At 38.5% G+C, this 14759-nt stretch overlaps 1 protein-coding gene across 1 annotated transcript in view; it reads right to left on the bottom strand.

Annotated features, from left to right (window-relative positions):
• The window catches only part of Col4a5 (collagen type IV alpha 5 chain), a 203090-nt gene that overhangs the window by 56214 nt on the left and 132117 nt on the right, over positions 1–14759 (bottom strand). Inside the window, exons 30-33 of the mRNA XM_050123992.1 lie at positions 8749–8862; positions 5919–6086; positions 1353–1442; positions 757–906 (exon numbers count right to left, since the gene is read on the bottom strand). Coding sequence (XP_049979949.1) covers positions 757–906; positions 1353–1442; positions 5919–6086; positions 8749–8862 — 522 coding nt within the window. The remainder of the gene's footprint in view (positions 1–756; positions 907–1352; positions 1443–5918; positions 6087–8748; positions 8863–14759) is intronic.

Raw genomic sequence — 14759 nt, 5'->3', positions numbered from 1 at the left:
ACTGGCTTTGTGGAAACCTAGCCTGTTTGGATGCTCACCTTCCTAGACCTGGATGGAGGGAGGAGGACCCTGGACTTCCCACAGGGCAGGGGACCCTGACTGCTCTTTGGACTGGAGAGGGAGGGGTAAAGGAATGGGGGAGAGGAAGAAGAGTGGGGTGAGGGGGGAGGAGTGGGGGGAGGGGGGGAAATGGGAGGCGGGAAGGAGGCAGAAATTTTTTCAATAAAAAAATTTAAAAATCCTGTAGCTCATGACAGGTAAATGACAAAGAAAATATTCAAGCAGAAAGCTAATCAATGAAACACCATGAATCAAATGAAATGTTCACTACCAAAATTGTGAATATTGACAATTGACTTGTTGAGTTTAGTAACTCCAAGCTACTTCTCTGATACTTAAAATAAAATGTCAGAGGCCAAGCAAGATGGCTCAGTAGGTAAAGGTGTTTTGTGAAAAGCCCAATAACCTGAGTTCAGTTCCTGGAATTCACAATGAGGATGGAGGGAACTAACTGCTGAAAGTAGTTCTTTGACTTCTACACATCTAGTGAGACACACACAATCATACATACATACATATATACATGTATAAATGGATAAATATGTGTAAAGTCAAATTTCAGGGACTGGGTATGTAGTACGGTAAAAGAGCATGTGCTAGCATCCATGTGGGACTGTGTTTGTTATCCAGGATCCTCCTCAATTTAACTTCACATATGCAAAAATAATGGATTTATGAATCCATCTATTCACCTACCTGGTAATCCAGGCTCACCCTTCTCTCCTTTTGAACCCAGGAAATCTGGATCCATTGGTCCAGGAGGACCTGGAAGGCCAGGTTCACCTTTAGCACCTTTTTCTCCTGCGGGGCCCCGAAGACCTGGTTCACCTTGCATGCCATCATCACCTAAAGTCCACAAAGAACACTAAATTTGTCCATCCATAATTAATGCATGTAAAATCGTCACTTGTCTCATAACTAGGTAGACATCTAAGCTCTAAAAATATTTGTGTAACTTGATGTCTGCCAAGGAATTACTTGAGCGCATTCATATTTCAAAAGTCCGATAATCTCTCTGCTGTGTGGAATTCTTGGATGACCGTCAAAGGCTCGCCATAAGAAAAACCTGAAGCTTAATTCTCAGATTAGGGACTAAGCATGTACAATGTTTCAGGTATACAGATTAAGTATGTCATCAAACTGAAAACAAGACGTTTTAATTGACAAACCACAAAGAAATAAAACACTAAGCATTGCTGGTCTTAAAATAGGAAAAACAAAACCTGTATTGGTAGAACACAATGTTTCATTTCCTTTGTCACACATAACTGTCACAAAACTCCAGTTCTTACCTTTATTACCAGGAGCACCACTTCTGCCAGGAATTCCCAAAGGACCTGGTGGGCCTGGAGGTCCCATCATACCTATTTCTCCTTTGGCACCTTTGGAAAATATCAGTGAGTACATTTTGTGTTTTTGGACTTTAGAAAGCCTCTCTTTCTCTCCCTCTGTCTCTGTCCACCTCTGTCTCTCTTTCTTCCCCTCTCCGTCCACTCCCTCTATCTTGCTCTTTCTCCCTTTTCTCACCAAAAAGCACTTATCTCCACAGACACATAGGAAATTCAGAGAATCATTAGATCTTACTACAAAAGACTGTATGCCACAAAACTAGAAAATCTAAAGAAATGGACACTTTTTAAGATAAATACCATATACCAAAGTTAAACCAGGAACAGGTGAACAATCTAAATAGACCTGATAGTAGCGAAGAATTAGAAGCAGTTATCAAAAACATCCCTACCAAAAAAAGCCCAGGACCAGATGGTTTCAATGCGGAATTCTAACAGAACTTCCAAGAAGACCTAATACCTATACTCCTTAATGTATTTCACAATATAAAAACAGAAGAGTCATTGCCAAATTCCTTTTATGAAGCTATAGTTACTCTGATACCAAAACCACACAAAGACTCAACCAAGAAAGAGAATTATAGGCCAATCTCACTCATGAACATCGACGCAAAAATCCTCAACAAAATACTGGCAAATCCAAGAACACATTAGAAAAATTATCCATTATGATCAAGTAGGCTTCATCCCAGAGATGCAGGGCTGGTTCAACATACGAAAATCTATCAATGTAATCCATCATATAAATAAGCTGAAAGAAAAAAACCATATGATCATTTCATTAGATGCTGAAAAAGTATTTGACAAAATTCAACATCCCTTTATGATAAAAGTCTTGGAGAGACTAGGGATACAAGGGTCATACCTAAATATAATAAAAGCTATATACAGCAAGCCGACAGCTAACATCAAATTAAACGGAGAGAAACTCAAAGCCATCCCACTAAACTCAGGAACACTAAACTCAGAAACCCACTCTCGCCATACCTCTTCAACATAGTGCTTGAAGTTCTAGCAATAGCAATAAGACAACATAAGGGGATCAAGGGGATTTGACTTGGAAAGGAAGAAGTTAAACTTTCGTTATTTGCAGATGATATGATAGTGTACATAAGTGACCCTCAAAACTCCACCAAGAAACTTTTACAGCTGATAAATACCTTTAGTAATGTGGCAGGATACAAGATCAACTCCAAAAAATCAGTCGCCCTCTTATACACAAAGGATATGGAAGCAGAGAGGGAAATCAGAGAAGCTTCACCTTTCACAATAGCCACAAACAGCATAAAATATCTCGGGGTAACTCTAACCAAGGAAGTAAAAGATCTATTTGACAAGAACTTTAAAGCATTGAAGAAAGAAATTGATGAGGATATCAGAAAATGGAAGGACCTCCCTTGCTCTTGGATTGGGAGGATCAACATAGTAAAAATGGCAATTCTACCAAAGGCAATTTATAGATTCAATGCAATTCCCATCAAGGTCCCATCAAAATTCTTCACGGATCTTGAGAGGACAATAATCAATTTTATATGGAAAAATAAAAAACCCAGGATAGCCAAAACAATCCTATACAATAAAGGATCTTCTGGAGGCATTACCATCCCTGACTTCAAACTCTATCACAGAGCTACAGTAATGAAAACAGTGTGGTATTGGCATAAAAACAGAGAAGTCGACCAATGGAATCGCATAGAAGACCCGGAATTTAATCCCCAAACCTATGAACACCTCATTTTCGACAAAGGAGCTAAAAGTATACAATGGAAGAAAGAAAGCATCTTCAACAAATGGTGCTGGCACAACTGGATGTCAACCTGTAGAAGATTGAAATTAGACCCATATCTATCACCTTGCACAAAACTCAAGTCCAAATGGATCAAAGACCTCAATATCAATCTGAACACACTGAACCTGATAGAAGAGAAAGTAGGAAGTACCCTACAACAGATGGGCACAGGAGATCGCTTCCTATGTATAACCCCAGCTGCACAGACATTAAGGGCAACAATGAATAAATGGGACCTACTGAAACTGAGAAGCTTCTGCAAAGCAAAGGACACTGTCACTAAGACAAAAAGACAACCTACTGACTGGGAAAAGATCTTCACCAACCCTGCAACAGACAAAGGTCTGATCTCCAAAATATATAAAGAACTCAAGAAACTAGACTTTAAAATGCTAATTAACCCAATTAAAAAATGGGGCACTGAACTGAACAGAAAATTCTTAGCAGAAGAAGTTCAAATGGCCAAAAGATACTTAAGGTCATGCTCAACCTCCTTAGCGATCAGGGAAATGCAAATCAAAACAACTTTGAGATATCATCTTAACACCTGTCAGAATGGCTAAAATCAAAAATACCGATGATAGCCTTTGCTTTCAAGGTTGTGGAGAAAGGGGTACCCTCATCCATTGCTGGTGGGAATGCAATCTTGTGCAACCACTTTGGAAATCAGTGCGGCAGTTTCTCAGGAAATTTGGGATCAACCTACCCCTGGACCCAGCAATACCACTCTTGGGAATATACCCAAGAGATGCTCTATCATACTACAAAAGCATTTGTTCAACTATGTTCATAGCAGCATTATTTGTAATAGCCAAAACCTGGAAACAACCTAGATGTCCTTCAATGGAAGAACGGATGAAGAAAGTGTGGAATATATACACATTAGAGTACTACTCTGCCATACAAAACAATGACTTCTCGAATTTTGCAAGCAAATGGATGGAAATAGGAAACACTATCCTGAGTGAGGTAACCTAGACCCAAAAAGAGGATCATGGGGTGTACTCACTCATAATTGTTTTATAGCCATAAATAAAGGTCACTGAGTCTATAATTTGTGATCCTAAAGAAGCTAAATAAAAAGGTGAACCCAAAGGAAAACATATAGTCATTATCCCTGCTATGGGAAATAGACAAGATTGCTGGGCAAAAAAACTGGAATCTTGGGGGTGGGGTGGGATGGGGCTAAGGGGAGATGGGGAGAGAAAAGTGAGAAGGGGAGAATGGAGGGAACTTGGGGAAACGGGATGGTTGAGGATAAAACAAGTTTGGATAGAGGAGCAGGGAATCACATAATTTAATTAAGGGAACCACTTTAGGGTCGGTAAGAGACATGAACCTAGAGTGGCTCCCAGGTGCCCAGGGCAATGTCCCCAGTTAGTACCTTGGGCAGCTAAGGATAGGGAATCTGAAATGACCCTATCCTATAGCCATACTGATGAATATCTTGCATATCACCATAGAACCTTCATTTAGCAATGGATGGAGATAGAGACAGAGACCCACACTGGAGCATCGGACTAAGCTCCCAAAGTCCCGATGAGGAGCAGAAGAAGGGAGAACATGAATATGGAAGCCAGGCCACTGGAGGTGCACCCATCCACAGAGACAGTGGGGCTGATCTATTGGGAGCTCACCAAGGCCAGCTAGACTGTGACTGAAAAAGCATGGGATAAAACCGGACTCTCTGAACATGGCGGACAATGAGGGCTGATGAGAAGCCAAGGACAATGGCATGGGGTTTTGTTCCTACTGCATGTTCTGGCTTTGTGGGAGCCTAGCCAGTTTGGATGTTCACCTTCCTAGACCTGGATGGAGGGGAGAGGACCCTGGACTTTCCACAGGGCAAGAGGGAACCCTGACTGCTCTTCGGACTGGATAGGGACGAGGAGAGGAGTGGGGGGAGGGGGAGAGGGGTGGAAGGAGGGGGAGGGAAATGGGAGGCTGGGAGGAGGCAGGAATTTTTTTCAATAAAAAAAGAAAAAAGTACATATCTATCTATCTATCTATCTATCTATCTATCTATCTATCTATCTATCTATCTATTGTATGGGTGTTTTGGATGAATGTATGTGCACCACATTCTGCAGAGGCCAGAAGAGGGTACTGGATCCCCTAGGCCTGTTGTTAAAATTGTGAACTACCATGTGGATGCTGGGAATCGATCCCCAGTTCTCTGGAAGAGCAGTCAGTGCCTTTAACCACTGAGCTCTCTCTCTCTCCTAGGACCTCAGTTTTGCCTCATGAAATTCTTTCTTAGGGAAGCCACTTTCAATGGAGGGAAGTTACAAGGATGAGAAGAGGCATTGTGAATGATCAGATGGCACATGAGCTACAAAACACCCAAGCATCAGAAAACTGTCATTATAGAACTGGATTCTTCAACTCCAGACATTCTTGTGGAAGTCATATGAATTACAGAAAATAATCTGGTAAAGGAACCCCTTGATTTCTGACCCACAGAATCTTGAGCAAAGTGCTTGAAAAGTAGCTTTAAACAATCACAATTTGGATCATTTATTATATAGTAATACATAACTGGTACTGTCACACAGAATAAGAGTATAGAGCAAGGAAACCGAGTTTCCAACATTCATACACTTAACGCTCTTCCTTAATAGATAGTGTCAATTTGTAAAACACAATATGAAAATTATTTGTCAGAGTCATAATAATATTAGTTTCATTTATCCTCAGTCAGACAAATCATTAAACACTACCTGGAAATCCAGGAACACCTGCTTTTCCTGGTAGACCGGGTGATCCTGGAGGTCCTATGAGGCCAGGGATTCCAGGGGGCCCTGGACTACCTCTGTCTCCTGGGGGTCCTGGAACATCAAACCCCGGAGGTCCTGGATCTCCCTTCTCTCCTGGTATTCCATTTAAGCCTGGTTTACAAAACATTATCATGAGAAAGTATTGAAGCAGTTTCTAAGCAATGAATCTGGTTATTTTTCTCGTAAAGAACTGATAGGATCTGCATATGATAAACCTAAGAGAGTTCATTAGAGACTCTATTGGCATTGTTCATATAAGAATGACTAAAGATGGAGCATTAACATTTTAAATCATATTTCTTTAAGATGGTTTTCTCAAATTACTTTTTAAAAAAGGTATGTTTCAAGTCATTGTCAGAGTCATGAGGAAGACTCATTTAAAATACAAAACTATTTTTATTATTCATTGTTGACTAACTTTTTAATAAAGTACAAAAAATACCAAAACCATGAAATAAGAGCACAGTTTTCTGGTTGGATATTCAATAAATAGCATTATAGCATTAAATTGTTGTAGAACTTTGAATGCATATTCTTCATTGTTTATCTCATTATAAATTGTTAATATCTTATTATTTGTCACTGACACACCGAACACAGCTAGATTTTCACTGTTACATTATTTGATAGTTATTTAGAGGGGGTCAAGATAATAGGCATCAATTATTAGTGCATATTTTGTTGACCCTTCTAGATAGTTACCAAATAAGTGAGTTTGTTTGGATCTAATTTTGGCTTTGTCTTACATGTTGTTTAATAATATGATACTATCAGTTCTTAGTATTTTTTATTAATTTTCTATTAGAAAATGAAGCAAGTATATAAATAAGCTTCTGGCAGTTTCAGTCATGCACTAGAACTCAGGGTTAGTAAGATAACAGTAATATTTTTGCTGATCACTTTACCATTTAAGAATCAAGATAATTAAAAATGGGTGAAGTTAGTACTCTGCTTTGGTGATGATAATAAAATTTACTTTAAAAATGAATACATGTTCCATGAATAATAAAAATGTGATTTGAAAATTTATATATTGAGAGTGTATTGAATTTTTTTTTTTTTTTTGGATTTTTCGAGACAGAGTTTCTCTGTAGCTTTGGAGCCTGTCCTGGAAGTAGCTCTTGTAGACCAGGCTGACCTCGAACTCACAGAGATCCGCCTGCCTCTGCCTCCCAAGTGCTGGGATTAAAGGCGTGTGCCACCACCACCCGGCTTGAATAATTTTTATACTAACTTTTATTAGCTGTTGAATACTATTAGTTTAGCTATAAAGTCTATGTCAAAGAAAAAAATTATAGGCAAATATATGAAAGTAAATTAAAATGTGTTAATTTGCATTGTTCTGATCCTATGCAGTCTTTATGATCAATATGTGTATATATGCTATCCGACGAGGGAAGGAGAAAGTGACACAGAAATAGACTATTAGATGATTTAATAAATAAAACAATTGCAAGTTATCAGGTACAATTAAAAAGTACATATTAACACTTTGTATTTTATTAAAATTCTTATTAATGTTTTATTTTCATTCCGCTATGATGTATGAATTCAAAATGCTTCTCTACAGCCATGCACTTTTTCAAGAAACAATAAAACATAACAGAAGTGATAAATTCATTTTATCTTTCTTTGTGAAATAGCAGGTGACATCTGTAATGTCCCAAACTAACAATCCTCTTTTTTTTTCTTCACGATCCCGCTGCTATTCAGGTTGGGCAGAGTGTTTTTGCCTTGAACGATGAAGCAACTATTTACAGGACCTTTGTTTAAAGCTTGCCTCCCGTTTTTTTTTTTTTTTAACACCTTCAATCAGTAACGACATGTCAGGGGCCATAAAATGGTACATCGTGCCTTCAAATCGAGTTTTAAAATAGTACATGAATAAAAATAGCCTTTATGAGCATTTGATACTGTTAACCACTGTTTTGAGATTTTTAATGCAATGACAGACAACATATCCAGTATCATTGAAGGTCTATGTGTTCAAAGGAATTACATGTTCATCTGAATTGTGCTCAACCTTCTGATATGTTCATGTGAATTTAAAACAGTTAAACGTTTCATATTTGTTTTCACTTTATGAGCTATTACAATATTTTGAAATACTAAAATTCAGGCCTGAGGATGGGCCTTACTATACCCGAGTAAACAGAAAATCCACAATTTACACAGACTCTTGTCTAAATACAGAAAAGCCATACAATTACTACTCTATGTAGGCAAAACCACTAGGCTATATAGTCACAAAACCTGAGTAGCTAATTTTTTAAAAAAGCTTAGTGTTCTCAGTTATAAAATTATTCCCAGTCTAGGAGTAAAAGAGAAGGAGGAGAGGATCAAATAAAAGGAAACAAAATACCTGTGATATATTTTTACAGAACACTCTTGTGGAACCTTAATTATGGCTTTTATGTGTTAATAGTATGAAAAAGTTCTACATGAAAGTCTTGTATATTATTGCATTATAGCTACTCTGCTCTGAAATAATCAGCGCTAACAATTTGAGGTCTACGTTTCTAAAACTGTATTGTCCAATGATTATATGGCAAGGGTAACTGTGTAATTATCAATCTATGCTATTAGAAATAAATGGCTTTTAGGTGAACAGAGAAGAGAAACATTAAGTATTAAATTAGCTCTTATGCTGTGATCTATAATTCAAAATTTTATAAAATTATATACATGCATAAATTACTTCTTAAATCACTTTGCTGGAAGGCATTCATATTCGCTGCATGTCCTATAAGAGGCACATTTACTGTGATCTTACCAGGTTGGCCTATTGGCCCTGGAGTTCCTGGTAGTCCTGGTGGTCCCTGAATACCAATTCCTGGCAGCCCAGGAGGCCCTATTGGGCCAGGCTGTCCATTTGATCCAACATCACCTTATAAAAAAAAGTTTACATGTTAAAAACAACAGCTTCCCTCTTTTTCTTTATTCTCTCATACATTGCATCCGAGCACAGTTTCCTCTCCCTCCCCTCCTTCTGGTGTTCTCCTCATCACCCTTCTCTCCTAGATCCACAATTCTCTTTCCTTTCAGGAAAGAGCAGGCCTTCCAGTGAAATCAACCAAATGGCATACGATGCAATAAGACTAATTTTTCCAGAAAGAAAAGTAAAAATAAGTACCCAAACAGAAATCCCATTAAGAGTTACTTATTTAACACAAGGCAAGTAGTCAAGTTCAGCATCTGTATCAACTCTCTAAAATGCACAAAAGGTTCTAACCTATGCCTTCTTACTATCTGTAATTTATACTGGGCAACTCTTAAGAAAACACAGTTTTTAACCACTTATACTTTTTAAACAGATAAACATCAACATCTTCCTGTTGATTAACTCAAGGCCATATGACTGAAAATGTGCTCCAGCTTCTCCCCCACCTTGCCTAAAATATTTTGACATTAGAAACTTTTCACTCTCTGCATTTGCTATCATTTACACTTTGTCAAAAATTATTTTGTCTATTAAATTTTACTTAGAGAACACTGAGGAAGAGGGAGTGGAATGATTGCAAGAGCCAGGAGTCAGGAAGGACTAGAGATAATGAGTGTCTTCTGCAGATGCCAGGACAGCTGCACTTAGGGACATGACAGGATCAAACCAGTGGACGTTCCTGTATAGAGGGGACAGGGGCTCATGTGCCACCATCCCTAGTTGAGGAGTTACTGGCAGTTGATGGCTTCTGGGGAAGGGAAAGTCAGTTTTCTTTAAGGGTGTGGCCCCTGGTAAGCTGTTCATATTCTAGAGGGCTCATGAGCACAGGAGCAGCACAAGTTAGACCCAGGAGATTATTTCCTTTTTAAAAGAGGACATGAAGTTTGGAGGCATGGAGAGGTAGGTGAAGGATGGATCTCAAAGGCGTTATAGGCAGGAGTGGGAAACCTACATAGTATGTATACATTTCTAAAGAATTAATAAAAACAGTGTATTTAAAAGGAAACAACCTGTTCCTTCAGAGAATCCTTGGATGAGCTCTGACAAATGTATACAGCCATATAAGAGGCACTGTAATCCAGCTTTAGAACTAATTCATCGATCCTCAGAAGCACCTGTCATCGGTTGTTGGTCCTTTTCCACACGTCAATTTTCTTGCAACTACTGTTCCACTTTATTTCTTCCAAGTTTTCCATTTCCAGGATGCCATAAATGCAATCATGCAGTATGTTGTCCCTTGAGTATGTCTTTGTTCACTTAATATGATGAATGTGAGATTCATTTATGCTTATTGTGTATACAGATAGCCAATCATTTTAGCACTGTTTGTTGCAAAGATTTATTTTCCTATTGAAATTGACTGTAAATTTTTGAAAGATACATGTCGGGCTGAGATTTATGTCAGCAGTTAGAGTGTATGTTTAGCATGCACGAGGTCCTGGACTTGATTCCTAACACCACAAATCAAGTATTTCATTGTATAAATACATTACACTGTGTTAGTCTTTGTTGCTTGATGGACATTTGGGCTGTTGCCAATTCTTGTTGATTATGAATAAGCGCCTATGAATGTAGACTCACAGATTTTTATGCAAAGTTTCATAGTTTTCTTTTGTAAATACCTAGAAATGGGCCTGCAGTTTAAGAGTGTAAGAGCATGCTTTCCTTTCTAATACATTGGCACAAAACTTTCAGAGTGAAACTAGGCTTGCTTTTGGTTTCCGTACTAGAGAGTAAAACAACTCGCAAAGTGGCTGCACTGTTTTGCATTGTTACTAGCTCTAAGAAAAACTCAGTTATTCCACATACTTGGTGGCAGTTTTCTTGTTCTTGAAAAGAAAGCCAATTCTTTTTTTTTAATTTATTAGATTAAAAAATACCAATTCAAGTTCCCACTTCCTCTCTTTCTCCCATACCCTCCCACCCCACCCCGATCTAATCATCAGAGAGGCTCATTGCTTTGTGGAAGGTTCAAGGCCCTCCCTACTATATCTAGGCTGAGCAAGGTACCCATCCAAAGAGAATGGGATCCCCCAAAAAGCCAGTACATGCAGTAGGGATAAATCCTGATGCCACTGCCAGTGTCCCCTCAGTTTGCCCCAGCCATGCAACTGCCAATCACATTCAGAAGAACTAGTTTGGTCCTATACTTGTTCCTTCCCAGTCTGGCTGGAGTTGGTGAGCTCCCATTAGCTCAGCTAGACTATTTCAGTGGGTGAACCCATCATGGTCTTGACCTCTTAGCTCATATTCTCATTCCTTCCACTCTTAACTGGACCTTGGGAGTTCAGTCCAGTGCTCCGATGTGGGTCTCTGCCTTTGACTCCATCAGTTGCTGGATGAAGGTTCCATGGTGATATTCAAGATAGTCATCAGTCTGACTACAGGACAAGTCAATATCGGGCCCCCTCATCTCTATTGCTTAGGGACTTAGGCGGGATCATCCTTGTGGGTTCCTGAGACTGTCTCTAGAGCCAGGTTTCTGCTAACTCTATAATGGCTCCCTCAATCAAGATATCTCAAGAAAGCCAATTCTTATAGTCATGTATCTATCTCACTGTAGTTTGAACTTATATTTTGCAGATGTCTATATTGAAGTTCTTCTATGTACTTGCTTATCATTTGGTTGTCTTTTGTGGTAAAATATAAATATCTGTTTAAGTAGATGCCAATGCTTTCTGACTCGACTTTTTAATGTAGTTGTTGTTTTCTGACTGTTGAGTTTTATGGATTTTTATATTTTCTGCTTACAAATAGTTCCCTAGATATATGATATAAAAATACTTTATTTTAATAAAGTTCAAGTTAGTAGTCTCCCTTTTTATGATTATTAGTACCCTATCTAACAGTTTTTGTCTAGGTTATGATCAGAAAGGTTTTTCTCCTATGCTTTCACTTAAAAGAAAGCTAAGGGGCTGGAGAAATGCCTCAGCTGTCAAGAGCACTTCCTGCTCTTCTAAAGGTCCTGAGTTCAATTCCCAGCAACCACATGGTGGCTCACAACCATCTGTAATGAGATCTGGTGCCCTCTTCTGGCCTGCAGACAGAATACTGAGAATACTGTACATATAATAAATAAATAAAATTTAAAAAAAAAATTTAAAAAGAAAGAAAGCTAAATTTGACCTATACACCTGTGGTTCCACTGTCTATAAGCTGAGGATACTTTTTCCATAACTTACAATGTTTAATATTGATTATCAACTTGAAAAGATTTAGAACCAAGCCTCTAGACTATAGGGCATTATTTAGATTAGATGAAGGGGAGAAGATTCATCCTAAATGTGCAAGACACCATTCATGAGCTGTGGTCCCTGACTCTGAAAAGGAGAAAATGAGCCAAGCACTTTCATCTCTTTGCTTCCCAAAAATCAACGCGGTGAGAACAGCTGCCCTGAGCTCTTGCTGTCATGACTTCCCCTTCATAATGGACTGTACCCTAGAACCGGGAACCAAAATCAATCCCTCCTTCTTTGCTTCTTTTGTCACTTATTTGCCACATAAATGAGAGAAACAAGATTACGTAGGGTTATCCAAGAGAAGTTGCACAAAAAATATGTGGCCCACTAAATCTTAAATATTCTACTGTTTGATGTTTTACAGGAAAAAAAAAGGTGGAGTGCTATGTCCTAAAAGTTTTATGTATGGGCCTACAGTCTATCCTGGGATAAAAGTAGAAATGGGGTTTCATTTGCTTGTGTCATGCACATATACACAATATTTTCTGTACTATTTATCAGAAGGCTTCTTTTTCTATTGAAACTTAAATTTATAAGGATAGAATTTACCCCACCCTTAGAGTGCATGCTTAGCATATGCGAGTGCTTGGATTTTATTCTTAGCCCCACAACCAAAGAATCAAACACAAATCTATTTCTAGATCTCGTGTGTCTGCATTCATATATTTCAAGATATGTTAACCACTATCAGATGGTAACAAGTCTTAAATCAAATTCTTTGAATTTTTCAACATTGCATTTTCTTAATTTGTTTCGACTACCATCGGTTGTTCAGTTTTCCACACAAATGTTAGAACAATTACAAACTTCTGTTGTGCTTTCCTTAAGGATACGATTAGTTTACAGTTCATTTTGCGTAGACTTGATAACTTAAGGAAATTGTTCCTGCAAGTAATTAGCATAGTATATCATTCAGTTTGTTTTGTGGCATTGGTATTTTTGTAGTTTTCTTTACATATAAATACTGCACATATTTTTAGAGACATGCATAATAAGAACACATAGAAAGAAGAGATAGGAAGCATGGGTATGGGTGATTACCTAGACCACTATGGGGACATCGAGGAGAAAGTAAAGATGGAGGAGTAGGCTTCACTGGCTGTGAATTTTGTTTCTCTATTTAATTTGGCATGTGTGTGTATCTGCACTAGAAAGATGGGACCTTCTGTGGAATGTTGGGGAGGCTTGGTCTCTAGATATGAGAAGAAGGAACACTACAGAGGTACATGGAGAGCCAAAACCAGTGGCCGAGGTACAACACTGAGACATGCCGGTAGATCTTTTCACATCTGCTCCCAAACTCTTCCAACACAAGGCCTTGGCGAGTACACCATTTCTCCCCATGCTATCAGGAAAGGTTAAGAAGACACAGGGTGGAGGGAGATGGGCGATGGAATTAGAAGTAAGATGAGAAGAATATAAGATGAATCCAGAGAGTGTACATCTGGATCCCACTCTGCAGCTATAGTGGGAGGTGATTTAAAGTATGGGTCCTCCATAAGGAGCGCTCCGCTCTCTGGTATGTCAAAAGAGGAGTGGCAGACTGACAGAGCCATTGGGGAAAATGCAACTGACAGACATTGATGAGAAGCTAGCACTCTGCCACAGGTTAGGAAAGTCCATAAAAGCCTCCAGTATTTGAGTTTTACTAATGACAAATGGAAAAAGAATTTTTTGAAAAAAAAAAAAAAGAAAATTGGTGCTATTTTAAACAATCATTTTTCATCTATTTTTAATTTGTAAAAATACACTTTATTTTTGTATATGTTTCCTAATAGCTATACTCTAAAATTGATTTTCTTTCTGTCCCAAAGTTTTGTTTAAGATTATTTTCTACTGAGTAGTACTCTAATATGTATATATTCCACACTTTCTTCATCCATTCTTTTTTTTAAATATTTATTTATTTGTTATGTATACACTATTCTGTCTCTGTGTATGTCTGCAGGCCAGAAGCGGGCACCAGATCTCATTCCAGATGGTTGTGAGCCACCACGTGGTTGCCGGGATTTGAACTCAGGACCTTTGGAAGAGCAGACACTGCTCTTAACCACTGAGCCATCTCTCCAGCCCTTCATCCATTCTTCCATTGAAGGGCATCTAGGTTGTTTCCAGGTTCTAGCTATTACAAATAATGCTGCTATGAACATAGTTGAACTAATGCTTTTGTAGTATGATAGGGCCTCTCTTGGGTATATTCCCAAGAGTGGTATTGCTGGGTCCTGGAGTAGGTTGATCCCGAATTTCCTGAGAAACCGCCACACTGCTTTCCAAATTGGTTGCACAAGTTTGCATTCCCACCAGCAATGGATGAGTGTACCCCTTACTCCACATCCTCTCCAGCAAAGGCTATCATTGGTGTTTTTGATTTTAGCCATTCTGACAGGTGTAAGATGGTATCTCAAAGTTGTTTTGATTTGCATTTCCCTGATCGCTAAGGAGGTTGAGCATGACCTTAAGTGTCTTTTGGCCATTTGAACTTCTTCTTTTGAGAATTCTCTGTTCAGTTCATTGCCCCATTTTTTTAATTGGGTTAATTAGCATTTTAAAGTCTAGTTTCTTGAGTTCTTTATATATTTTGGAGATCAGACCTTTGTCTGTTGC

Source organism: Alexandromys fortis, unplaced genomic scaffold (assembly GCF_014885135.2).
Source record: "Alexandromys fortis isolate MF-2015 unplaced genomic scaffold, M_Fortis_MF-2015_v1.1 scaffold_195, whole genome shotgun sequence".
NCBI lineage: Eukaryota > Metazoa > Chordata > Mammalia > Rodentia > Cricetidae > Alexandromys > Alexandromys fortis.
The sequence above is the reverse complement of the archived record's forward strand: the minus strand, read 5'-3'. Positions and strand labels throughout refer to the sequence as shown.